A 27240-nucleotide genomic window follows, 5' to 3' on the forward strand; every position below is an offset into this window, starting at 1 on the left:
GATTGTGTGGTTCTGATACTTAAGGAGAAATATTGCCAGTTGTAAACACAAGGAAGATGGAACTTCAGCATCAGAGTTTCATTGGAGGTTGGTGACTATATGGACATGCAGCACTTAAATCCTTTATGGAAAATATATTTTTAATAATTTAACTTTGGCTGAAATCTTAGTCTATACCCAGGCAGTAGCATTAAATGGATGTTTAGGTAAATTACAGAGTTTCGAATTCTTAGTTTTTGCTATGCAAGGCTGAGCTAACACTTAGCTTGCTTTGCTGGTTTTTTTCCCCATGCTTTTCACAGCCAATGAATCCTGAGGATTTTAGTTACAAAATTTCATAATTTGTGGTGAATATATTGAATTTAGCAAACTATTTCTTTAGATTTGCATGTAGAGTCACAAAACTAAGCCGTGGAACTGTCTAGTTGTCTCTAGGTTTAGATTTCCATAGATTTGAATATTAAAGATAAGCTTCATATGTAAAGCAATAAACCAGTCATTTTCATTGTGGCTACTTAGGCCCCTCAAGTTTGGTGGTGGGTTTTTTTTTTCTTCTGCAAACCAATCCTCAGAGGAACCATGATAAATTCTTAAACCTGCAAGACACAAAGCCCTGAGTTAAATGAAAGAATACTGTTTCATTTCATCCATTCAAGATCAGGTTACTGCTTCTGCTTCAAGCATAGGAGAGAACTTGAATTCTAATTACACAAATAGAAGTGATGAAACATGGTTGTGTGGGCCTTGAGGTCCCATTTACATTTGCTGAGACCTAAAACAGTGGCCAAAGCTTGAGCTTTCTTACTCAAGGGATTCAAGAGTTCCTCATTTGCCCACTTAATTTCATGAAATGTAAAGCCTTAGGATTTTATCCCTTTAGTTAGCAGACTCAAGAGCTTTGGTGGAAGGGAGAGGTGTGAAAGTTGCATTTACACACACATCTTGACAAGCCTGCTTCCTTGGGAAACATCTTAAAAGAACTATGAGCCGAGGAAAAAAACCCCTGTGTCTTCCTAAAGGTCAGTTTCTGGTAATACATTATAAATATGAACTGCCTGGCAAATACTTCTAGCCTGTTTTAAAATTATTTGTATTGTATGGTAAAAGAAAAGCATGGTAAGAACTTGACTTTGTGACACCAGTCAGATTAAAAGGGGATAAACTGGGACAGACAAGTAACAGACTGGAAGTGTTACCAGCTGAGGTGGCCTGACCTTTGTGTATGATTAGCTATTAACTTTCACCTATGTAGTCTTCCCTCTGCTAAACAGCCTTCTCACTGAAAGCCCTTGCAGGGATCTGGAGGGGGCTGGCTAGCTTTAACATCATTTCTATCTTTGGTCTTTGCTGTTGGACAAAACATAATGGCTTTTTATTGGCTTACAGCTGGCTGTGCCTCTGATTTACATGGTGCCCCTCAAACGTAGGTAAATGACCTGAAGTCCCATCCATGTTCTTTGAGCAGCTCTTTAAAAACAAGCTTTCTGCCCTTTTGTGTGTTTCTGTCTTTTCACCTGCCTCCAACTTTTAAAACCAAGGGCAAATACAACTTTGCCTTTCCGCCTGGCTGTTGTACTTCACAGAAATAAAACTCTCCCTACTCTCTGAAGAGATGGGCTCATACATGAAGATTTTCCACTCTTTACCAGAACAGCAGATCGTTCGCTTGTTGAAGGTGACGGCCCGTGGGCTCCCCTGAGTTCCCTCAGCGTGGAGCCCGGTCCCGCCTGCCCCCGGCACGGCTCGTCGTGTGTGTGTCCCCGTCCCCCCCGCCCCGGGGGACGCGGTTCGCTTGACCTGTCCCAGTTCTGCCTTTGTGTAACCTCCGCGTTTTGTGATTTGTTTTCTACTTAGTTTACGACAAGACCGCGTAGTGTCGAAACGGTTACATAACAGGCATAATAACTTTATATAACTGTTTTGATGGAAATATTTAGGTATCCGCGTCTCCCCTTCTTCTCCCCCCCGCCCCCCGCAGCACGCTCTCAGTCAAACAAGACACCCCTGCTCTGGCCGCTAAGTTGCCGGTGCCCCCTTACTTCACCGTTCAAACCTCTTATTTCCCCTGTGCCTTATTAAAAACGATAAATAAATCCTGCGTCACGAGTACACGCCGCAGACGCTCCCCCCGTCTCCCCCCCCGCTCCCCCCCCCCGCCGGCAGCGGCTCTGGGGCTGGCGGCGCCGCGGCTGCCTTGCGCTGTGCGGCGGCGCCCCCTGCCGGGCGGAGGGAGCCGCGCCTCTGCCCGCACGGACCCGTCCGTCACCGCCGCTCCGCCCCGCCCTCTCCCTTCCTTTCGGCCAATCAGCGCCCGCCTTCCCGTGCCCAAATGCTCCCTCCACCACACGCGTATGGGTGTTTTGCGGATTCCCGCGCGCGGCAAGGTAGCAGCGGTTGGTGCCGCGTGAGCGCTCGCCCGGCCCAGCAGGGTGCGGTTTGCAGCCTTGCACCGTGCCCCGGCCGCTCACTGGCGGGGCTGCCGGCCGCTGTGGGGCTCACCCCCGAGCCCCGGCGGGACTGCCGCCTCCTCTTCAACGGTGGGCGGCCGCCCTTGTGCTGAGGAGGGTGCGCCTGCCTGGCGATGCCTGCCCGGTCCCCCGAGGCCGTCCCTTTCCTCTGTGTGAACGGGGCCTTGCCTGAACCGGCGGCTCGTCGGCTCGTTGAGGCAGGGCACGGTGGCCTCGGGGCTGAACGCTGGGAGTGCGGGCCTAGGCCTGACGGCCGAGTCCCTGAGGCGTGGGGGGTGTTGAGCCTTCCAGGGGTGAGGGGTACAGGCTGTGGCCCAGCGCATGGAGTAATGCCCAGCAGAGGCAGTCAGTACGCTTCCACTTGCATGTTTCTTACCATAACTGTCAAGTTGGTTTTTTAAGGTTCCTTCATGCTCCCCAAACTTCTTTAGAAGACCTTATTTTCTTCAGAAGTGTTTGTTTATATACAAGCTACCCTGATGACTATTTTGCTCTCTGTGTATTTTTGCCTGTTCTGTGAGAAGATGATGGATTTTTTTTTTTTGTCCTTTACAAGTTCCTTTGCACAGAACAATGGATGATGAGGGGAAAAACTATGTTTCTGCAGAAGTATCTGATATGTTGGAAACAGTTTCTTTTCTGAACATAGCGGGTAAACCCTCACCTATGGAGTCAACAGTATTGCCTAATACAGAGGAACAGGAGGTGTGGATTGGTTTTGTAATATGTCTTCTGATTATGTTTAGGGTTTTTTTAAGCTTTAACTCTGGCAAATACTGCTGTATTCCCCTGCCCCCAAGATATGTTTGATTCTTCTGCTTATTTCTTATTGCTTACTTCTTATTGCTTACAAATAGATCATAGCCAGTAGCAAATGCAGATAGTCAATACTACATGATGTGTTGTGTTAAGCTTTTGAAAAGGAAGGACTTCAGTAATTACACCTCAAATATAATGAGCCTGTACTGTTCTTCTTAGTAAGCTAAAAAAGGATATAGATCCTTTTTGGAAGCTTGCTAGGTGCTTGGAAATAAAAAACCTGTAATGCTGTGCTGCAGTACACTTTTGAAGATAGTACAGCCCTCTGCTTTTTTAGAATGGTAGGTTTCCTGATTGGCTTCCCTCAGGTGACTTAATTTTTTGTGATTAATGGAGTGCTAGTCATGAGAGGGCTGTGGAGAGCTCTGGTAAATGCATCTGCTGAATGAACAAGTTGCTGAAGTAGGGACTTTGAAGCTTTGTGAGAAAGGAAGGAATGCTGGGATCTCTCTAAAAATCTCCCTGCTGTTACTGCTTCACCTGGATGGGGAGACCTTTGTATAATGGTACAGGATGGAAAAGCCCACCTTAGCAACTGAGAACTGCTTCATGGTTGTTACTGTGAGGAAGATGAGAGGCTAGTGCCTGGATGGTGGTCATGAAGCGGTCTCGAGGTTAAGAATGCATCAGTCTTTTAACTGAACATGCTCCATACAAAATGGAAGTGCAGAACTGCAGAGCAGCTGTTAGAAAATACAGCTTGAATTCAGTACAGATGGAGACCAGAAGGTGGAAGCAGTGCAGTTTATGCATCCAATAGTGTGCTCTTTTAAAATCAAAATCTCGGCTTTATCATAAAAGAACACTAAGAGGGGAGAACAAAAAAGGGGTTACTTGAGGACATTAAGAGGTAAAGAAGTGAATGAAAGCTTAAGGTCTGAACTTTACAAGGAAGGAGAAAGTGAGACAGTAAGATAAAATAGCAAATACTGCATCAGAGATGTACGCTGATATGATTTGGGGGTGTTCTTTTTAGAAAGTGGCCATTATAATTGTATTTTTTTTTAATGAATAGGTATATCAACCTTTGAAAGTATTCTTGAGAGTGAGACCCTTTTCTGTAGCAGAGCTTGAAAACCGTGAATCTCAGGTTAGTTGTAGAATTAAGTTTTTATTCTCCTGTAAAGAATGCCTAGTACTATAAACCAAGACTTTCTTCTATAAAAGCTGTGTACTGCTTCCAAACAGAATTAGTGGGCAAATGTGGATAAATGTGACTTTTATTTTTTTTAATCATAACTTTTACTAATTTGCCTGGTACAGACATGCACACCCATAGCTCTGCAAAATTCTGCTGGGTATATTATTTAAAAGGTGATGTCCCTCTTGACTCTGTACAGTGCTCAAGAAACAAAGGAGTTCCATGTAAGAAATTGTGCACTTCAATGAGTAATTCAGGTATCTGACCCTTGAGTTTCTTTGGAATGCCTGAATAATCTACCACCTGGTCTTGGTGACTTGCTGCTCTTCCTGTCAAAATTTTCTGTAACCTCTACAGTTTATACTGTCAGATTCAGATGCTTCAGTGTTTTACACATGTACATGTGCACATGCAAACACACAGAATTGCTCTTCTTTCCCCACCCCTATTGCGAACACTGATGCAAAGAATTAATGTAGCTGTCCTTGGAGGACACAGTCTCTGCAGTGTCTCTCTCAACCCTCGTGTGCAGGGTCTCACAGGCTCTCTGATAGACCTCTTGTTCATGATCTATTCAGAGAAGGATTTAATATTAGTTCTGATTTGCTTCTTGCAATTTGCTTTTTTAAAAAATGTATTCTTGCATTTGTTCTGTCAGAGTTGGAACCTTTGTATTTTTTCACTTGGATTTTTTTTTTTTTTTTCACTCAGCTTCGGTTCAAATTTCCTTAGGCAGTTCTTGTTGAGTAGTAAGCACTGCCACAGTGTTTCCAGTTCGGTATTATTCAGCAATCTGAGTTGTCTGTAAGGGTAAATTGATTTACAAAATCCAATTGTTTTAAGAGTTGTTTATCTCTTATTCCTCTTTGGAATGGGAAATTTCTGATGACCTGACCATTAGTGAGACTACTTGATCTTAAAAGCAGGGAGGGAAGAAAAGTGTTGAAGTTTGTACTAGATTTTTTTAAGGTCTCGTAGTTCATGGTGCTGTAGTTGATCTTCCAACATGTTAGCTGTATTATCTGTTTTGCATGGTACAGAGGCTTTTTCCTCAGCCTCCGAAAATTATGAATGCTTGAAAGACCTTCAATATCTTCAATATTTTCTACTACTGATACTCTTAACTATCGCCTGAATTCACAAGGAAAATGCTTGGTAACAAATACAATAACAATAACAATAACAATAAAAAACCCCCCACAAACCAACAAACAAACTCCCCTTCCCATCTCTATAATCAATGAGAGATCAACTTATTTTTAGGTCCTTTTTTCTTCCCTGGCATGCATAATTTTCAGGAAAGCATCTTTGTTGCAAATATGCAACAAGAAAACAAAAAAGTAGAACCCAAGCCCTATTTCTTACAGCTGTAGACTGATGCTTTAAACAGAGACAGTCAACAGGTTAACTGATCTGTTGTTGCTAATAGAGATAATGATTTATGTAAGTAAAGCTTAAGAGCTCTGGATGAAATTCTGTACTCTTGGTACAACTGCCAGTGATTCTCTGGAGACACCTGCTGGAGAGCAGGCGGTTGTGTTCTTCAGATAGAAGCGATGTGTACACAGCCAGAAATGCCCCAACTCTAGCCAATTTAACTGCGAAGTTAGCCGGGGGAGGCAATGAGAGTGACCTGTTACTGACTGGTTTCCAGCTCTGCAGATCTGATGGCTTCAAGACCTCAACTCATGAGCTTCTATGAGGCTGGTAACAGCTGATGGTGCATGCTGCAGATGTTGGATTCTTCTCTAGCTCTCTAGGATTTAGCAGATCTGACCAGCATTCCTGTTCCTCACAATGTGGGAGGAATATTAAAGAGTATATGGGTTTAGAGGCTGGCACAGTGAGCAAGTAAATTCAGTACCCAGTTTCTTAGAGTTTCTATACTAGATGATAAACAGACTCATTAATTGAGACTCCTAGGAAGAACAGTATTTCCTATGTATGTTCTATATATGGATTATTAGTCTTACCAGCTCTGGCCAGCCTCTTAACATAAATGTCAGATTTAGTTACAATCAATCCTTGGGGCTGATGCTTCAAGACACTGAACTGAACTAGTAGTTCAGTCTGTATTTTTGGTAGCCTGTCTGGTGTAAAATAAATTTTCCTGTGATACTGCATTCCACGTTTATCTAGTTAGTGAGTGCTAGGTAATTGTATCTCACCTTTACTTAATTGAGAAATAGCAATCAAATTACTTGAAACTAATTGTTTCCTTCATGACTGATAACACCATCTATCAATTAAAGGAAAATACTTCAAACTTATTTTACTTTATTTATGTTGATCATAGCTTGTTTCACGTTGAAAACAATTGATGTGGAAACCCATTAGATTTCTATATAGCTTTGTTTTCAAGGCTAGGATTGTGCAAGCCACAATCACAAAATACCAGGGGTTAGAAAGTGTTAAAAAAAAAAAAATGCTGGAAGGAATCCTAGAAAAATTTTAAACCTCTTAGAAAGCTCCAGATGATTGCCTTAACTTTGTCTATGCTCTTTCATGTGAAGTGGCTATTGCTGTAGTTGTTACAAGCCTCAAGAGAGACTATATGTAAATTTTGCAACTCTTTGTAGCTCTGGTAAATAGATGAAAACACCAGGGTTTAGGTTGTTGAGGTTTTTTAGATAGCTTTTTTCCTGAATACTTGTGTAGTGTTTTGGTTTACCTTGTCTTGTTTTTTAAGGGTTGTGTAACTATTGAAGATCCCCAGACAGTAATTCTTAATGCACCCAAAGAGTCTTCTGCAATGAAAAACAGTGAAAGAGGGATTGGTCATTCTGTGCACAGGTTCACCTTTTCTCAGGTAGGCAAACTTTTTTCTAATTTTTAGTTATAGTTTGTGAGTTTTTTCCACTGTAATGATAAAATTTATTTTTCTACTATATCATGCAATGTGATTTTTCTTCTTTGAATTACATGTGGTGGTACTTGCCTGAAAAAATCCAGACTGCTTATTGTTTACTGTTAGGCTGTCAAGAAAGCTCTATTACAATGGAGGTGCCTGTTAGGTGAAACAAGGAAGCTTCTTTGGTAGCTCTGTTTTGGTGTTTTGGGGTTTTTATTTTTTTTATTAGATGCCACAGAAGCTTCTTGTAGGTACAAACTTAGAGTGGTTCTGCTGTTCCTGCAGATGCCCTCATCTGGGAAGTGTTACAGGAAATCACCTGTTTAAAGGGACCTATGTAAGCATGGGCTTAGGAACTTTCTTTTGAAAGAATAGCAGCCGAACTGCTTAAACTTTCTATACTGAAAGTTTCTTAACTCTGTTACCTACTGCAAGAACTTCTGTTCTTACAGTATCAAAACAGAAACCACTTCAGGCATTGAGTCATTTAGACCATTATAATGCTGATATTCTCATCAGTTGTGGGTGACTGGTACAGAGTGAGGATGGAGCTGTGCATCACCAGCAGAGCTCTTGAAAGTATCCACTAAGCAGTATGTGGTCAGTAGCATTCGAAGTAGTTTATCTTACGAGTAGGAAAATATTCAAAAATAAGTGCAAGCCTGAGTGCCGCTCAGAATTAAGCAGGCATCCTATGAAAACCTAACAGAAAACATTGAATCAGAAGGGGTTCAGGCAAGACAGAAAACTAAGCTGGCATCTTCTATTCAACTTGCTCTGAAAAACTAGTCACTATTAATCAGTGTCTAATATTTTGATATAGTAAACTGTGTTGTGCCATTTGTAACTCCTTTTTTCCTTTTTTTTTTTTTTCCCCTTTCTCCAAGGTCTTCGGACCAGAAACTACTCAGAGTGAATTTTTTGAAGGCTCAATGAAAGAGATAGTAAGAGCATATGTTAATGGAGTGAATGGACTGGTGTTTACTTATGGGGTTACAAATGCAGGCAAGACATTCACTATCCAAGGTATAAAATGTTTGCCAAAAAGCATATTTAACAACCAAGTCAAAATCCAATGAGAAGTTTGTATGGATGTCTACACCTTATCTTTTGTTATTTTTAAGGGACTTCAAAAGATTTTGGTATTTTACCTCGCTCACTTGATGTGATTTTTAACCACATAAAGGGAAGACATTACCTGAAGATGAACTTCAAACCCTATTTGAGCAACAGTGTTAAAAAACTAGAAGATGCACAAGTTAAGCAAGAAGAAGCCATAAAAACTGCTATTCTTGCATCACTGAAAGAGGTCAGTGACCAAATACCTCCTTGTTATCGAATGAAGCTTCTTAAAAACTTCCTGTCTAACAGACTGTCTTTAATAAAATCTCTGTCACTATTGATTCTTTAGACTTATCTAAATCTACAGTATGGTTACTTGGTGAACCTTGGAATAAGGCACCAACTGGCTGGTTTTGGATTTCCATAGAGGAGCAGTTCTGACACTGTGGTGACACTAGCCCTTGAAAAGTGTCTGAGAGCTGACCTATCTAGAACCTGCTTCTTGTTAAGTGAATCTTCCTTTGGGTCAGTTTCCCAGGATGGATCTCTGGGCAGTTGCTCAAATTCCAGTACTAGCTTAGGAGAGATGATGGCAATGTCTTAGCAGGGGCAACAAAGAAGGCAGAATCCCTTTTGGTGGAAGATAGTATTAAGTATAAAAAGTTGGTAAACCTGTGATTTATGTAACTTCATAAAGAAACTTTTCTGATACAGCAAGTGGAGTGAGATGCCACAAGATGAATTTCCCAAAAAGGGATTACAGCCTGCTTTAAAGGATTATATGTATCTTTAACTCTGGTCTCTGATTATAGGCAGAATAGAGGAGTCTTTACTGTGGCAGCCTCCTGTTCTCATTATCTAGTCATTTGTTTCCACTGTAAGAAATGCGTCTGACCAGAAAATGAGCACCCTCATGTGTATGACTGTTCTATACTTCTAAGCCCAGTTGCAAATTGTCACAGGATGTCTGGCTTTGTTTCCTTATGTTCAGAACATTTTTAACCTGAACTGTGAGCCTACTGCATTTTGAGATTATCATTCAAAGGGACTCTGAATGAATTCTGGGAAGTATAGAAGTAATGATCGGCTGGGTTTTCTTTTCTGTGGTGTTTAATACCAATGTTATTAAAGTACTCCAGTTAGCTCTGAAAGAATATCCTTCTATGAATCAAATGCATATGTAAATTTCCACTCTGAATTCTATTGTTTAATTTAAACTCTGCAAACAGAACTTTTAGTTTAGTCTGAGTCCGGTTAACTTTTGAGGAAAGACCTCAGACGAAAAATCTAAAAGATGCTAAAGTTTGCATATTTATTTTGAGAGTATCTTAAAAGCTCACTCACACTATGTGTATGTGCAGGGGTTGAAGGTCTTAAAGAAAAATTGAGATGGTCAGGAGGACAGTAGGTAAATATTTTAAAAAACTTTATGGAACCTATAAGCTTGCAAGAAGGAACAAGCAGGAGCTGAGGGTCTAGAAGAGGTCAACTATCTTATTTTGAAGATAACTCTACAGTTTACAAATATTCCTTTCTGTTAAACCACAGTCTGACTTTATTAATAGTTTAGTTACTGAATGTTGCAGTAGGTGATCTAGATGCTGCTGCATTACAGTGAAAAGCAAGCAAGCAAGACTCCACCATCAGGACGGAAAGGTAAAAATGCATCTAGAAAATAATGCATGACAAGACCTTGCTTATGTGTTACAAAGCTCAGCAGTTACTATGGAAGCAATTCCCAGTACTGAAGCTGTGCTGCTTGATAGCTTGTGAATAGCATCACTGTTCAGATGTTCACTCAAGCTTGTAATCTGAGAGCAGATACGGTTTGGTGGGCTTGGTTTTGGTTTACATGGATTTCTGTAGGCCCTTTTCACAGGCTTGCTTTACATGTCTTGCAGAAGAGCCTGCTGTTCCTTTCATTCTCTCAGTTTGAACTGCTCTGAGTTACTGCAATACCCTTGTATTTAATGTTCTACTGTTTATGTTCTCTATACAGTACTACTGCAAAAACTCTTGCTTGACATGGTTCACACCCTCTCTTCTCTTTACTTGTTGTATTCACTGGATTAAATACTGGTTTTTACTGGATTAAAAGCTGCTTTACTTGCATTCCTATTCCCACCTGTCCTTGTATTTGCTACTGAATGTCAGCTTCTGTCGCTGGCAAACAATGTCAATTCCTGTTTCCACTTGTTTTCAGGCAGTCATCTTCATGTTCTCTTCTGTATTTGGTCTTAAGATTTGAAGAACAGTATAGCAACATAGCTAATTCACTCAGTTTTGTTGAAATACCTTTACAAAAACTTAACACATGCACAAGTATGTGGTTTTTCACATTCCATTATATTTTTGACATGCATAGATGTGCCATACATATCAGTTCCTTACCCTGCTTTAGAATTCTGCTTTGTATTTTACAAACAGAATGAATAGAATCCATGCTTGTGCTTATACTTGTAACTACTCAAGCAACATAAATATATAGACAGTACAGTCTTTGAAAAATGGTCATTTATAAAATAAATGACAACAAAATAATATGCTATTTATCTTTAAAATGGAAGACCTGAAAGTATGGCTTCATACTCTTCTGTTTGTAAAAATTCTGTTTGGGATATATATATAGGCATCAGTAGACAATCCATAATGAACTTAGCACTGCATTCTAATAGCTAGAACATTAAGGTTTACCTCTTTGATTTTGTTCCCCCCCTTCTACTGTAGGATGACCCTCTATCAGGATTGGGTTTTGGGAAATCAGGGTGAAATGTCCTAATGAAAAGTTATCTTAGTGTATAAAATATCGGGAGGGAGGTAGTACGTGGAGATGTTGGAATCTCTAAATAGTGGGAGTTGCTACTTAATTACACCAGTTTTCCTAGTGGTAATTTGAAGCCTATGCTTTGACAAGTCTTGGCAGGCTTTAAATAATTTTATTGATGTAAAGAAATTCAGCAAATGTGTGTTTAAAGAAACTGTGGTGTTATCTATACACGATTTTTAATGGCCTTTTATTTCAGTCTGAATTAAACCAACATAAACTGTTGGTTTATCAGGTCTTTAACTCCTTTATGAAGCTCTCGTTTCACTCTGAGGTCTAAAGTAAGTTTGCCTCAAACTCTCACAGACCTGGCACAAGCCTGTGACTAGCAACAAGCAAGCAAATTAGGAATCTCTGCTCCTTTAGTCTCTGTCCACCACCCTGCCATCTGCCCCTGAAAGAAACTCTTACTTTTTCACTTCTTTTGGGTGACTGAAATACTGTTCAGATTTGTCCAGTAGTTCATAAAGGCATTCTGAGCTGTTGTGGTCTGACAGGATCTTGATTCTCCCAAAACTGTAAAGTAAGTCTCTTATGTTAGCAGCAAGTGGCCTCCAAAACAGGCTGCTGGTAGTAGTAGAGCAATAATTCTTGTGAGGGAAAGAGCATTTATTCATTTTTTTTTTTTAGTTCAGTATTGTTAAAAACATTTCATTTGCAGCTAGAGTAAAGGGGCCTTAACGCTTAATATTACTGCAATATTTAAATATTAAATGCTGGAATTACTGTCATTTTTTTACTTCTACTATTCTCATAGTCTGTTCATGTGGATGTAATGGTCTCTTATTTTCTCAAGGAGACAGAGAGCATCTCAGATGCTATTACAAATATGTCTAATGTGGAGTCGGCTTCTTCCAACTGTGCTTCAAAAGGTCTTCCTTCTGATTCACTAGGTAAAATAAAGTGGAAAAAATTTGCGGGGAAGAAAGAATAGAAATTTAGGAATATAAGTAGGTAATTATTGGTGGATTAAACAAAAATCTCTGTACTATACTACGAAGTAAATATATATAGTTTTTAACCAAATTTTAATGGTTAAATGGTGAAAACTTTCAACATTTTGATAGCTTTACCCCTTTTGGGGGAAGAGGGAGGCTTAGTTCTGCAAAGCTAACACGGAAGCTGCTGGAAGCTTGTGGTAGAGGTGGGCAAGAGCTTGGAATTTGGGCATGTTCTGGTTACAAGTGACTGCTGTGAAGTTTGAACATTCTTTAGTAAACTCAAAGCTATACAGTACTGTGTATCTTATTGTACAACACAGATATATACAAGCCTTCTCCTTTTAGAAGGTTCTATATACTGCAATTAAAATTTATCAATTAATTGTTTGATCATTGAACTCTTTCTCTGTTTTGAGTTAGCAGAGAACAACTTTGTTCCACTTGACATATATAGGATTAACATACACCAAAGAACACAAGCATCTGTGTGGATTTCCTTTTGTGAAATTTATAATGAATATGTGTATGACCTATTAAATGTATTATCTACATCAAAAACTCAGAAGCGCAGAGTCTTAAGAATTTGTGAGGATCAAGGAGGAAATTCTTATATTAAAGGTAATAATACTGTTTTTTGATCTTGGCAGTTTCACAGAATTTCTTTGATCAAAAGTGTATGTAAAAGGTCTCTTTTCACAGACTTAAAGTGGATTAACATTCAGAGCACTGAAGAAGCCTGCAAAATACTGAAAATAGGAAACAAGAACCGAAGCTTTGCTTGTACTAGAATGAATGAGCAATCAAGTAGGAGGTTTGTTCCTCTAATTATAAGCATACTCTTTCTTTTCTTTTAAGGGGAGGGAGGAGGGGAAGGGAGGAGAAGACTTTAGAATATGTTTGAAATGAGCCACTCTTCAATAATAGCTTAAGACTTTCCTTGGTTATTCTGGTTTTATTATGAAACTCTTTCTGGAAGAAAGCTAGGAGACGCCCTATGACTTTAATCGTAGCTGGACTTTGGTTGCTATTCATGACTTTGGACAAGCAAAAAGATCAAATCACATTCATTTTTGAGTGCCAACAGGGCTATACATCTTGGAAAATGCTAATGGTGCTGAGTGGGAATGGCTGTACGAGGATGTTGGAAAAAAAAGAAAGCTGGATAATTCTTCATCACTGGCAGTACAATTCTTGGAAACCTGAAGTCTGTCGGTAGGAGATGTAGGAAGGAGCGAGTCATGCAGTACCTTTCAGTGCTGATAGATTATCTAGATGCTTTTAGATTGCTGTGTTCTAGCTGAGCTTACTTGGTATCTTCAGAATTAAGCCCCTAGCTCTTACCCAGCTCTGGGAGATGGATCAAGGAGAATCTGGTTTGATGGAGTGGGAGGAAATAAATAGATAAGGTCATATACTTTCTGTTGAGAATGCCTTTTTGATTTTAATGCCCTCTTATTAATTTGTCCTTTAAGTGTGGAAGGGCCATGTTGTATATTTAACTAATCATAGTGTTACTAAGCCTGCTTTTTCTGTATAAAGCAAGAGCTGTGCTGTTCTATATTAGCTAAAGACAGCTGCCATTGTATTTCATGCTATGATTCCACCTGAATTTCACTCAAACCAAAAGTAGCGCAGAAAAGAACTGTGTTTTTTCTGACAGACTTTTGTGCCTAGAATGTCCTCTTTTTGCTCCACAGAATATGCTGACTTCCACTTAGCTTGTTTCTAAATTGTGTTTTTGTATGGCTTTGGTTGGTGGTTTGTGTTTTTTTTTTTTTTTTTTTTTTTTTTAGAAACTGCGTTCTTAAATTGTGGGTTGGTGCTGAGGAGTAAAGCACTGCTTTAAATCTATACTAGAGCAGTTTGTATTCTGTGCTTCCTGATTTACTGGATAAATTGGGGACAGGGCACTTCTGGTTCTGGGATTTTTCTCTTTGGTTTCAGATAATATATGTCCACTGCCCTTGTAGCTTGATGTCCAAAATGCAATAACTGGATTTTCCAGTGTTACAAATTCACCCTTTCTAGAAAACAGTAATTTCAAAACTGAACAAATAACTGTGTATGTTGAAGTAGGCAATATTACAGGCCTGCCAAAACTTAACTTATTCTCCTCTCCCCCTACCTATTTATTCTGAAGAAGTTAATTCTTTAGATTCACTGAGTTCAGATACTGTCTAAAATTTGTATACTATGAGTACCTGAGTACTCATCTTCTGATCAGCAGACTTAAGTGAACTGGCTTGTTCATTCTCCAAGGTATCTTGTAGGCTTCATGTGATATTTTTCCCTTTCCTGTATTGAAAGAAATGGAAAGTCACAAAATGCAACTCTTATTGCTGAATGAATGCATTACGAAGGTAACTAATGTAAATTAGTGAATGAATTCTTGTTCTTTCTTCAGCACTGCACTTTCTGTAGCATACAAATTTTATTTTGCTTCAGTGACTGCTTAATTTTCATAATTGTGGTTATTAAAAAGGACTTCTTTCCATTCCAGTCACAGTATATTTTCAATCAGGCTACTAAGGCTAACTGATGAGCATCAGCCATGTGTTCTTGGAGTTTCAGAGTAAGTGAATGCTTCAGCTGATTACTGGAATGTAAATATTTTAGTAAAGTTGATAAGGTGTAAGCATGCTAACCTGGTGAACTTTCTTTTAATAAACAAATCCTCTGAGAACTGAGAAGGAAATCAACTCCACTGGCTGCACTCCACTGATAGGGACAGGCATAGGAGTGTTTCCTTGTCTCTTATTCTGTTAAGGTTTGGCTGAAGGAGCCTGTTAAAGCACTGTCAGTGGTACATAAATTGAGGGAAATATATGTATATTGTCTTCCATGATGATGAGGTGGGGGCAGAGTTGTGCTGTGTAATACCACACTATATATTCTGGTAAGCAGACTGGCTAAATAGAAGCCAGTCTCTAAAACTGGACTGCAGCAGTTAGTGCTGAAGACCCAAGGTGCAAGCTATGCCAGTGTATCTTTCTACTTTGGGACCAGACTAGAGTTTGAGTTTAATGTTTGTGGTCCTGGAACCTAAACTTGAGTCTGTCATCCAAAAAGAATGCAAGTGACATGCTCTGGGACTGCTCCATGGTACAATCTACAGTAAGAGTGGATCATCAGGTGATTTGCTTGAAAACTGTTCTCCTGATCTAAAATGTTAACGTGGGTGCACCCAGTGAGAGCAGTGGGAAATCCTTACACATCTCTGTTCTTTCATGACTTAGAGGAAGTGGCCTAATGTTTTGGTTTTAGGCCACTTAAATAGCTTTTTCATTTTTTTCTTGATAAATTGTCCATTTGGCTTGGTATGGAAAAATGAGGACAGTCCTGCAATAGTGTTCTGATTCAGTCCTAGATCCTACTGATTTCTCTCGTGTCTCTGCTGAGCAGAGATAGTAATAAATATACCTCACTGAGATAACACCTTTCAATGTCAGATGTTATGGTGATAAATACTCTAAGGAAAGATAACTTGAGGAAATGACTGCATCTGTATTCCTTGCTGTTCCCTGTCTTGGTGTGTTCCCCGGCAAAGCTTGTAGCAGCTCTTAAATGAATGACAGAGTTTGTATGCTGCTTAAGGAAGAAGAAAGCCCTTCAACTTGTATTAAAAAGGATAAAGATCATGAGATCATAGCCTTTCACACAGTTGAAATATGTGCCTTATTAATGTGTATAGTGTTAATATGTATTTATTTCAGCTGTGTGAAAGGCTATGATCTTACAAAGGTGTTATTTTATGTAAATAAATGTATGTATAAGTGAGTAATAGTTGGGTTGCATAAATGATCTAACTTCCAGAGCTTCCTGTATTTCAAGGGCTTTCTTAATATAAAGTAAAAGTGGTGAAATTCCCTGATTATCCAGATAGCTGTCTCTGTACCATGAGGGGACAACTGAGTGGTCTGAGTTTAGTAGCACATAATTGCTATAGCCAAATAAAGAGCTTTAAGGTGATCTGGGAAGGATTTCTGGCCTCTTATTTGCAATAATAAACACATGGTTCTGCATACAAAAGAGGCAGACTGCAGTGTATTGAAGCATACTACTATCCTGCAATCCTCTCAGTGCAACTGCTGAAGGTGATGGTCAAAGTACTTCTGTAGTATAGCCCTGCTATGCTAAACTGTTCAGAGATTCCTCTTATCTTCTCTGGAAGTACTTTAATTGCAACAAAATTTGGGTTCCCAAACTGAATTCTTTACGTAAGAATGCCTACAAAGTTTTAAATGAATGCTACAAGCAGACTTCTTCAAATATGCTGAATAGACTGTCTTAAGAGCAGCAATCTTGTTCAAATATATATACAATAGGAAGATAGATAGGTTAGTGCTGTTATCCTAAATACCTTGCATAGTGCTTTCTGGACAAAACATCAATATTAAAGTACAACTTATTCTGTGATCTAGGTAGGCTGAAATGAGTCACTCATTTACACTTTAGACACATAAAGAAATAAAAAGACATGCAGTTCTGTTTTCATACTGTTTAGAAACAAATTTGTGTGTTCAGGATAATTCTTTCATGCAGGTTGTCTTTCTGTGACTTGGCTGGATCAGAGAGGTGTAATAAAACACAAGCCTTTGGAGACAGACTAAAAGAAGCAGGAAATATTAATAATTCTCTCCATATCCTTGGAAAATGCATTGCAGCATTGAAGCAAAATCAAAATCCAAAGTAAGTGACAAGTTGTAAACAACTTGCCAAGTTTTGGGTTGAAAACCTAAGCATCCCTTTGTTTCTGCAAGGGTTTTGCATGGCCAGAGGAAAATGGAAATTTAATAATTTTGTAAGCCTTCTTTATTACACATGTCACTGGAATACCTGAAATGAACATTCTTTCTCTAGAACTGTTGTTTGTGGAGATTAAAAAAGGGCAATTAGCAGCTGCCTTCAGTGTGTGTGTGAGCAATACACTTTGTGTTCAGAGCTCCTGTTTCATCCTCTTCCCTTCTACCTCCAAATTGTACAGGTAGATTAATCAGACAGCTGACAGATGCCCTGTACTTAGCTTTTGGCCTGTTCCAGTGTCTGCTTTGTAATACTGGGGAGCCATGGTGCAGACGCTATACTAATTTTACTTTTAAATACTTCAGTTTGGAGAGCTTGAGATCCAGGAAAGACCCTGCTCGTTGATGTGAAATAGCTTAGGCTTAAATATGAGCATCCTGCTGGATCTCTTTCCTGAAAGAGAGAAAAAGAATTAAGCTAAGCTACAGTATCACACAATTTTACAATTATTTTTTTGTTTCACAATTTTATTATTCTTTTCTCCATGAGGATGAAGCCAAGCTATATTCCATTCAGAGAGAGCAAATTGACTCGTCTGTTTCAGCCATTCTTTTGTGGAAAAGGCAAAGCTTGTATGATTGTAAACATTAATCAGCGTGCTTCCACATATGATGAAACACTACATGTAATGAAATTTTCAGCTATAGCCAAACAGGTAAGAGTGCATCTACTTTCTCTGCTGTTCTTTATTCTTTGTTACTATTGGTTTGTGAAATGATCAGGTTGTATGGACTTGAGTGTGATTAAGACTTTTGATGCATCATATTAATTCTTCTGCATGTGGTTTCCCTCTGAAAGGCTTCCGATAGTCTTGCCCATCCTCAAACCTATTTGTGGTAAGAAGTTAAGACAGCTGCAGCTGCCTCTGGCTTGTTCAGTTCTGTACCACAGACATTCTGTGAAGAAAAAAAAAAAAAGTAGCCAGGGCACTTTCAGATATGACTGGTTATACCATATATGTGAGCAAATGCAAGATTTAGATTCAAGCTTTTGATGAATTACTTAACTGCACACAAGTTAAACATCTGTTGCACAAGATGACAATTGTTTAAAACTTCTTAGACAGCTAGTGGTGGTAGTAAAAAACCTAGCCTCTTATTTTATAGTCTGAATGAGATCTCTTGTACCTGCATTGCTCCTATTTGGCTAAGTGCAAGCAATTGATAACAAACAAAAAGGAAAGACTTTTTTGTAAGTTAAGGCTTGAAGGTAGTGTGCTCCTCTCCTTTGAAGGCAAAAAGTCCTCTGGTAAATCTACATGTTCTCATGCTTTCTGCTAGCTCTGCTTGTCAGCCTCCCATTAAATTCAGGACTTGGGGTTGATGTTTTGTCTTATGTTTGTTCAGCTTCCCTTGAAGCTGCTTCTTGCAGGGACAGGGAGGGTGGGCTGTACCATGTTTCATGGCGGAAATAAAGTCTATTTCGAGTCTGGAACCATGGGTTAGTTCTGACATGTTCCAAATCTGTAATGGCATGTGTAATATGATCTCAGAGAGACAGATTTTTCTAATTGTTTGGCTGCAAGTTTCATAAGATAAGAGCGTGCACTGAGGAGACAAGCTTCTCTGATACGTTGTCCTATGACATACATACTTAAAATCTTTACATAACTAGCATGGATTGCTGAATCCTGGTCACAGTATTTCAGGAAGGAGCAAATGTTTTAGAGATTTGCTGCTTTTCGTTAACTGTCCAGGAAACTACACCAAAACCTTATATTTTAGGGGGAGAGAAAAACCCTTTCTAGACAAGCTTACAAAGTTTGCCAGTAGATAATCTTTCCCACTTTCCCTTAGTTGAAGTAGTGAAGTCTTATATTTGTATTGATAGATGTTTTTGTGTGCTAAAAGGCATGTAAAATTTTAAGGTTCTGGTAATCATTAAATATAGTGTAATTACAACAATGCATTCATGCCACTTCTTCCTAGTATTCTGATACCTGCAATATTGACAACATTGATAAATCGGTGTGTTCAACTCTGGATTTTCCAGGTAATCCAGACAATTCTACCCAAAAGTTTTGGTTATTTTCAACCCAAGCTAGTTGGAGGCAATGGCAAACCTATCACGCATTTTGATGCTAACACATCCGTAGATGACTTTCCTGACAGTACTGAAACCTCTGCAGAAGACGAAGTGGACATCACCATTCTGAGTCATGAGGTAGATGAAAATCTCAAAGTGTACCCAATAAAGCCATTGCTATTATTTCTAATATTAGAATTTTTTACCATAAAAGATGTGCTGTAAGCTGTATCAAATGAGAACTGTAAACTTCTGCTCAGTGTCAGACAGACCTAAATTTAAAGTGGTCTAGTTCTGAGGGAACAAGTGTAGTTGTGGAAAGCCGCCTGTGGCTTTCTAGTTAGATCAAGTGCTAAATTTGGAATTCAACTGATTGCTCAATGAGAAGAGTAAGGAAGCAATATGTAGGATTAAAACAACATTTAGTCATTTGTGCTTTTTTGGGAAAAGCAGGAACAAGTTAAGATGCAGCATTTTAAAAACAAAGCTATACAATCTAATAGCAGTAAACTGTAAAAATCAAGTAGGCTTTATGCTAAATGTTTGTACAAATTAATATTTAAATGCCAAAACAGTAGTAGACTTTTTGATAGCAGAAATCATCACGATGGAAAAAAGGTTGTCTTTGCAGTAGAAATTCATGTTTCAAAATATTTGACCCTTGGTGCAGCCCCCCTGAAAATACAGGCTTGTAGAAATGCCCTCTGTGGATGGCTGTCTGTATCAATATTTCATTTGACATGCGTATCAATATGTGTTTCTACCTTGTTTTCTGAACTGAAATATGTTAAATTTAGGATCTCTTGAAAACTACAGAGAACCTAAAGGAGAAACTAGTTGCAGAAAGGCAAAGTAAACTCCTCCTGGAGGTGAAGATACGTAGAGAGATGGCAGAAGCAATGTTCCGACAGCTGTTGGAAACAGAGGAAGCCTGGAGGCAAGTCATATTGCAGTCCTTTTCAAGACTGAAAGGATTCCACATGTATAAATGCATACATTTATCTATATACATACATATGGATGTCTATGCAAGACATGTATACTTGCGTTATTTAGAGAAGTTAGGGCTGGACAGTTTCAAAGCTTTTGATGAAAAGGGAAGAAGAAACATTAAAATAAACTTGTACAAATCAGCCTCTTCCTGTGTAGAAGAAAAAAGTAATGCTGCTTTCTGTTGAACTTTTCTCTGTTTAATTTGTAATTACTAGAGATTGTCTTGACTCGTTATTAGTATTTAGCAGATGTGGAAGACTGTTAGAGGTACCCCACTGAGGCTTGTAATTATTCCAAAGTTTGCATTTGCATGCATGTGCTTAAGGTAGTTTGAATTGTATCCTTTTGAGCTCTCCTTATGGATTCTTGCTCCTGAATGACTTATGACCTTTGTCGGTGTACTATCTTATAAATTACTGTGGTTGCCTGCACTGATGTTACTAATTTGGGGATTTTTTCAAGTCTGTCCAGATTGCTCAAGCTGAATTCACTTCCTCTTAGCTCTTCCCTTCTTGAAACCAGTTTCCTGCTATTTGAATTACTAAGAGACTAACCCTAAGTTAAGCTGCTAGCTGAACACACTATGGTTTAATACCTGCACTGATTTTAAAATTGCTTGGGTACCTTTGACCAAACATATGAAACAGCAGTGATGCTTTTTCTCTTTTGAGGTGATGTTCTGTGTCACTGGGGCATTTTTTTAAACTGTGACAAGAATAATGCGTAATGTATTGAAATAATAAGACAAAGTGAATTTGGCATATATATTTAATGGGGAAAAGATAAACAAAAACCCCAAACCAACACTATGAAAGACACCCCCTGGAAATATGCTTCAAATATCAGGTCTAATTGGGTGTAGTAATATCTATTACTACATGTTGGCGGATTTTTTAATAAAACTTTTTTCTGACAGATCTTAAGTATGTGTTCTTCTATACAGTATATGCAAAGCAGAAGTTATGGCTTGGTGCAAGTCTGTAGGGTCACTGAGAATAAAAAGGAGTAAGGGGAGAAAAGTACTTGGTCTCTTAACTTCACAATTTATGATTAGATGAATAACTTTGATATTGCTAGTTGAACACAGGTAGTCAAATTGTAATAGCTGGAATGCTAATATATTAAATAAAACTAACGTTCTATTCAGCAACCGCTTGGAAGATATGAAAGACAGTTATGAAGAAAAACTGGAGAGCAAATTTGAAATGTATAAAGAGGCCATCAAGAAACATGCATACATGTGTGCAATGGAACAAATCGAAGACCATTATGTTCCCATAGAAGAATTTCTAGCTGAACAAGAGAAAGTTGAGGTACGACTTGACTGCTGTTAAAACATGTTTGCTAACCTTTTGATGGTAAATTTTGCTTTTCCTTAACAGAATCATTCAGGAATCCTATATGTAGCACTGAACAATCAAAATAATTAGCAGTTCAGCCTAGCTGTTCTGGTGTCCAATGCTAACCATAAGGAAAGAGATGTCTTCTAACGCTGCCTGTAGCGTATACCTAACCTTCCTGATCTCTGAGGGCACAGTTCAATTAAATCCAAGTCATCTTTATCTCTGTAGCGCGATGATTGCAACACCTAGAGGGATGGTGTAGACAGCAGTCTGGCTTTGTGGAGATCCTTGGGATTGTAGGATGTAGGGTAAAAAGCTTGTCTGAAAGGCCTGGTGGGGAATTCAGTACAGGGTAGCTGTTTTGATTATAATAGATTGCTGCTCTAAAGGTCTAGAGGGAGGGATTGTGGGATAAGAAACTGATGAGAAAGCGAACTTTATGCAGGAGAGAACTTAATCTCCTGAATGTACTTATACCTAGAACTGCTTAGAGTTGGCATCTCTAAGTTTCTATTCCTTTTGCAACTCGGCCACATTAGCCATGTGCAACTGTCAGTCTTTACCTCTAGCCTCTGCATAGCTAAGGTAGCTAAGTGTGTCCTGGCAACAGATGAGACCTGCAGGTCTCAGCCTTTTCAGAAGGTCTGCAGTGGAAGATTAGAACAACTGCTGTGTACACCACAGGGGCTTTCTTGCTGCACTCTTCTGTCAGGAACCAATAAAACATTGCACTCCACTGGTAGGTGAATTCCTTTCAAGACATGATGGAAGTGGGTTTCTGTTGTAGATTGTGATATATAAACATTACTGCTTTTACAGCTCTCCATTCAGGTGCTGGCAAGCAACACTGTATTGTGTAATGGTCTGTTTTCCAGATCCTTCACACTTGTATTTTTCCCCACTTAAAACTCTGGGTTTATGTTCACTTAAGCCCTAGCTATATGCTGCATTGGGATGGAGGAAAAGAGTTTTAATAGTGCTCTCCATATTTATAGCTGCCTCTTACACTGGCCACAAGGCTGCATAAGGGAAGATTCAAAAAACAAGATGGTCTTGGTAGCAAGTTAGATAAGAAACTGATGAAATCCCTTAGATGTAAAATTCTTAATTGACAAAGGAGAGCATAATATGAAATCTGAGTGGGCAGAACCAGAATTAGATGAATAACTTAATGGTGACACTTGTTTGATTTCTCCCTCTGAAATAATGCCTTAGCAATCTGACATGTACTGAAAAAGAGATTGAAATTAAAATTTAGTTGTATGAAATATGTTCTTGCTTATTTAGCAAGCAAACTGGCAACAGTGTTTAACACAGATGCACTAAAGTTTCCTTTCTGCTGTATGGTTAGTTTTAATACAGTTTGGAAATCTTCAGACTTGGAGAGTGGACTCCTGTGTAAAATAACTTTTAGGAAGAAGATCTTGATCTGAGTGTTACTCCTTACTGTGATTTCTCAACCATAACCATCACAACTTCCACCTGAAGTTATTTTAAAACTGCATATACATATGTAGTATAATTGAAGGACATGCAGTAGTGCATCAGGTTAAGCAGATATTTATATCAATTCTACCATGTGCCCTTCTTTTTTCAGGATAGAGAGAGGAAAATACTGCAATTGGAAAGGCAACTTGATGAACAGTCAGGGAGGCTGTTGGCTCTGGGAAGTCCGAATTCAGATATACTGACTACTGAAAATAACATGGAACTAGGTAGAAATCTAATCTGGATATTCAAAGTTCAATTTACTTTTGGCATTGGGTATAAACAAGCAAACTTCTCTTTTGCCTACAGATCTTATGAACAAGACGATGAAGAGAGCCAACGAAGGACTGCAGAAGCAATGCAAAGAGAAAGAAGAGGTACTCTTCCTTAGTATTTAACAAATCTGGGGGTAACAGTCCTGGCATGGTTCAATGCTTAAAAATCTGCACTGTAGAAAAAAGCATGGAGATTCCTGCAAATTGGCATCAAGTTTACAAAAAAACCCTTGCCCAATTGTGGATTACTTTTGCCAGAGACTGGCTGTATTCTGGCTTGGCTTTAGTTTGTAAAGGCATCTACTACTATAACAAGTCACATAGTGACCATGATGCAAGTTGGAAGTAGGGAAGTATATAACCTTGTATTAGAATTTATTGTAAACATTGCTGCCTCAGTGCTTTCCTTCCTGGAATGCTGCCTGCTCATGCATAGGAGAACAGTTACAGAATCTGGTAACAGTTCAGATCTAGAAGAGCCAAAACAATGCCTTAAACCAGTCCTTTCCATAACTACTGAACTCCACTATTCCCCTTAACATAAAGGGTAATGTTTCTGTTCTTCAAACAAAAAAGATCCCTGTGTTCTGAATAGCATATAGAGGTGGAAATTATAAGCTTCAGGCTGTGCTATGGAAAACAATTATTAATTATTTTTAGGTATACATTTTTAGTCTATACTTTGAATGACCCTCTTGTAAGGCTCCGGTTAGTCTCACATATTTAAAGAGGATGGGAAGAAGGGAAGAGACAAGCCTTGCTCCTTTCACTAATAACAAATCAGAGTAGGGGTTGGAGAAATAGTTCCTGCTGGTTCTAATAAGCCATGTAAATGGAAAGTGAATTTAAATCCCTTTCTATTGAGAAAGTGTACTCCAAAAATAACTTTTTCCTTACCAAGTTTAATGTCTCATGTTATGGCCCTGGCATTTGTTTTCCACTCCTGTTCTTAAGAGCTCTATATCATTTTCCATTTCCTATGTCAGTTATGAATTTTGATGCTAGAAAGAAAGTTTGGCTTTTATGTTTGATATTGGGATATGGCATCGATTGTTTTGTGTGGCTAGAAAGTGTTAGAATGATGGGACTGCTGTCTGGTAATAACTGAAGTGAGAGCAGTTTAAAGCAGATGATTCCATCAGTGCCCTTCTGCTGCTTTGCCTGACATATCTGTGCATGTGTGATGAGTAATTCACTACTTTTTTTTTCTTTCCTCCCATTCAGCCATTAAACATGGGCAAAGGTTTTATTGGCAGTCTAGGTATTTTTCCCTCCAACCTTGTAGAAGTAACTTAATGATATAACATTAATTTTTCTGGTTCAGAGTTTCTTTTCCCTCTCAGGACTTAATCCATCAATGTGTCCATCAGAAAGGTGAGGTCTTCTGTTGTAACTGTGCTCCAATTCATTATATGAATGGTGTTAATGAGACGAGAGCATTCTTTTAACTACCCTTACTGAAAAGGAGCAGACTGTTCCAGAAGTAGCTTAGTCTGTGCTGCTGTTCTTTGATTGTAAATCTAGTAGCTTCAGCACAATAGCCCTTGAATACCTCAGCTGTATTTTATCACCAGAAGGGATGGGTTGGGACACAAGAAGTTGAGAAGCAGGCTTTGTCTTCATTGCTTTGATCTTGCAGTTCACAATGTTCAATACCAATCAGAAATTCTTACAGTGTCTGTATGAGTTCTAGTTATAAACAGAATTCATGTAAAACATGCTGTCTTGAACATCACTGTGTATGGGTTTTATTTTCAGCTTATAAAATCTCTGAAGCTTAAAATACAGAAATTAAATGAAACCCTGCTAGAAGCTAATGAAGGCTACAGAAAAATGGCAGAAGAGAACAGTCGACTGAAGCATACAATCATGCTCAAGGTTTGTCAACAATTTAAAAGCAACTTTAATATGGCTTGTATCTATAGGTGGTACTGGATGTTTCTGTATCTTTGTACGTGTAAAAACACCGTTCAGTCTTACTAATTTTTTTGTTAGCATAATGTTTTCACTTAAGTTGGTTTTGTGCTTTCATTTTTTCCATCCCTAACTTCCTGAGTTATGAGCTCAGAGCCTTTGTGCTTCACTCCTTGATTTTGTATCTCGTCAGCACAAAGTTACCTTATTGACGAAGTCTTGTCTGACAACTCTTCTTAGTCTAAAGATGCCACAAATTATTGTCAAGCAAAGAAAATACTACTCAAACTCTAGTCATGAAGTATTTTGCTGAGGGCAGGCAAGCCCTCATGTTAGTGCAGCAAGACCTAAGGATCTATGGCTTTAAAGCTATACTGACACTCCTGCAGAGGTGGCCATGCTGGATAAGAGATATGGGCAGGTAAACTACTTAATACTGAAGTAGAAGAAATCTTTCCTTCAAAAGCAGGGACTTCATAGAGTTGAGAGCATCTCAGACATCAACTAGATTCCTAAATAAAAAAATGAAAGTTTTGAACTCTTGATCCTTTGCATCTATGCCTCATTTGTAATCTGCAAATGAAGCAAGGCAGGTATAAGACTGCTTAGGAATGTTTTCCTTTGAATATTAAATTACCTTCTGTATGCTTTTTAGTCTAAGTCTGCAACTGAAAATTATTAATCTTGAACTTTGTTTCTTAAGTAGTTCTAAAAGACATGGGAAGGTGACTTTTTGTTAACCACAAGGATTAGAGAGCATCTTTAAAACTCTATTCTGCCCACTCAAAGCATTTATTCAGTCCTGGTTAGCAGACTTAAGACTATGATTAGAGTTTTGATTTGACCAGTTTTGCTTTCAGTAATTGCAGCTTAAAACAGGAAAGCCTTCTTTATTTGTTTCCTAGAACAACAGCAATTCTTTGCATAATGTGGCTAAGCATTTTAGCATGAGCTTCTTCAGTCAAACTTAGTCTCTACCTAGATCTGATGGCCCTGTAGTTTGCTGTTCTCTAAAATTACATAGAAGTAATTCAGAAGAAATGCATACTGAATAACCATTTGGCATAGTAATTCTAGGGGTGTTTACTGGTATAATGAAATCTGAAACAGAAAATTAGCTATGTGAAAAAGACTTTGGAGTGTTCACATACCTAACACAGCTTTATCCTCATAGGATCAAGAAATGAATAGTCTTCAGAACTGGGCTAAACGTGTTCTTGAGCTTGAAGAAACAGTGTCTTCCCTGCAAAAAGAACTTGACGAACGGAAAAAGCATTTCTCTATAGAGGAGCCAAAACAACAAAAACCCAGGAGAGGTTTATTGGCTAACCTGAAATCCACGGTAGCAGCCACTGCTAGTACACCTCTTGGTAAAGGCTGGGGCAAGTATGAAGATGCTCCATCCTCTTCAAGAAAACAAGTACTGTTGACTCAAAGCAAAAGAATAATATTTGATTAATCAAAGTGTGCAATTACTGGGCTTCTTTATTGATCTTAAAGTGTTGATAGCTTTTTCTCACTCTTAGGTGCCATCTTCACTGTCACATTAACTGACAGAAAAATGTTTAATACAGAACTCTTTAAATTGAATCAGGGTTGAATTTAGAACCATGTAAGTATAGACCTAAACTTGTGCTTTTACTGTTGATATGGGGGATGGGATTTGAGATAGATATATTTATATTTTTAATTCTTGAGTAACTGCTATCATGGTCTTCTATACTGATAAATGTGTGATTCATGCAAAGTAGGATGTTCCTCATCTGCTGCTCTTGTTACCTTTTTAAATTAGAGTATTTAATTTTCATTGTTGATTCCTAGAAACCAGATGGCTTGTAAGCTTAATCTCAAGTAGTTAAAATAGCTTGGTTCTTCAGTTGAACATTCTGGTTTTGATGTGGAAAGTACCATCTTGGGACCAAACTGAGCAAATTACTAAACATAAAGACTCATAGAGGCAACAAAATAAGGTCTTATCTGGTTCCTTGCTCTTTATCAGTTATTTTGGCTTTGTAAAGGCATTTGTTTTAATGTTGTTTGAATTTCCACTAGGAATATGCATTAAACTTTAAAAAATCTATTTATAATAAAATTTTCCATTGCTAAATTAAGCTCTGACTGTTCATTTTATACAGGTGAGAAAAGCAGTGAAATCAAGATAAGGAAAGATCCTAAATTTAGAGGCCAAATTATCATAGTGATTGACATATGATGATCTTGAGTTGAAAGAATTATAGCCCTGATTATATTACTTACCTTTATCTAGTAACTCAAGGAAGGAAGATTGGAGCAT

At 38.5% G+C, this 27240-nt stretch overlaps 1 protein-coding gene across 1 annotated transcript; it reads left to right on the top strand.

Moving 5' to 3' along the window:
- The first annotated feature begins 31 nt into the window (after window positions 1-31).
- On the top strand, window positions 32-26898 carry LOC129203344 (kinesin-like protein KIF20A). The gene is made up of 19 exons (XM_054817709.1): window positions 32-87; window positions 3025-3173; window positions 4303-4377; window positions 7118-7237; window positions 8167-8305; window positions 8404-8588; window positions 11962-12058; window positions 12527-12724; window positions 12806-12917; window positions 14607-14678; window positions 16649-16795; window positions 17399-17564; window positions 18902-19072; window positions 19732-19871; window positions 21075-21240; window positions 22868-22985; window positions 23068-23135; window positions 24792-24911; window positions 26122-26898. Exons 1-19 carry the CDS (start codon window positions 57-59, stop codon window positions 26404-26406), a joined length of 2559 nt encoding a protein of 852 aa, XP_054673684.1. The 5' UTR covers window positions 32-56; the 3' UTR covers window positions 26407-26898.
- Window positions 26899-27240: the final 342 nt, after the last annotated feature.

The sequence above is a fragment of the Grus americana genome, chromosome 2 (assembly GCF_028858705.1).
Source record: "Grus americana isolate bGruAme1 chromosome 2, bGruAme1.mat, whole genome shotgun sequence".
Lineage (NCBI taxonomy): Eukaryota > Metazoa > Chordata > Aves > Gruiformes > Gruidae > Grus > Grus americana.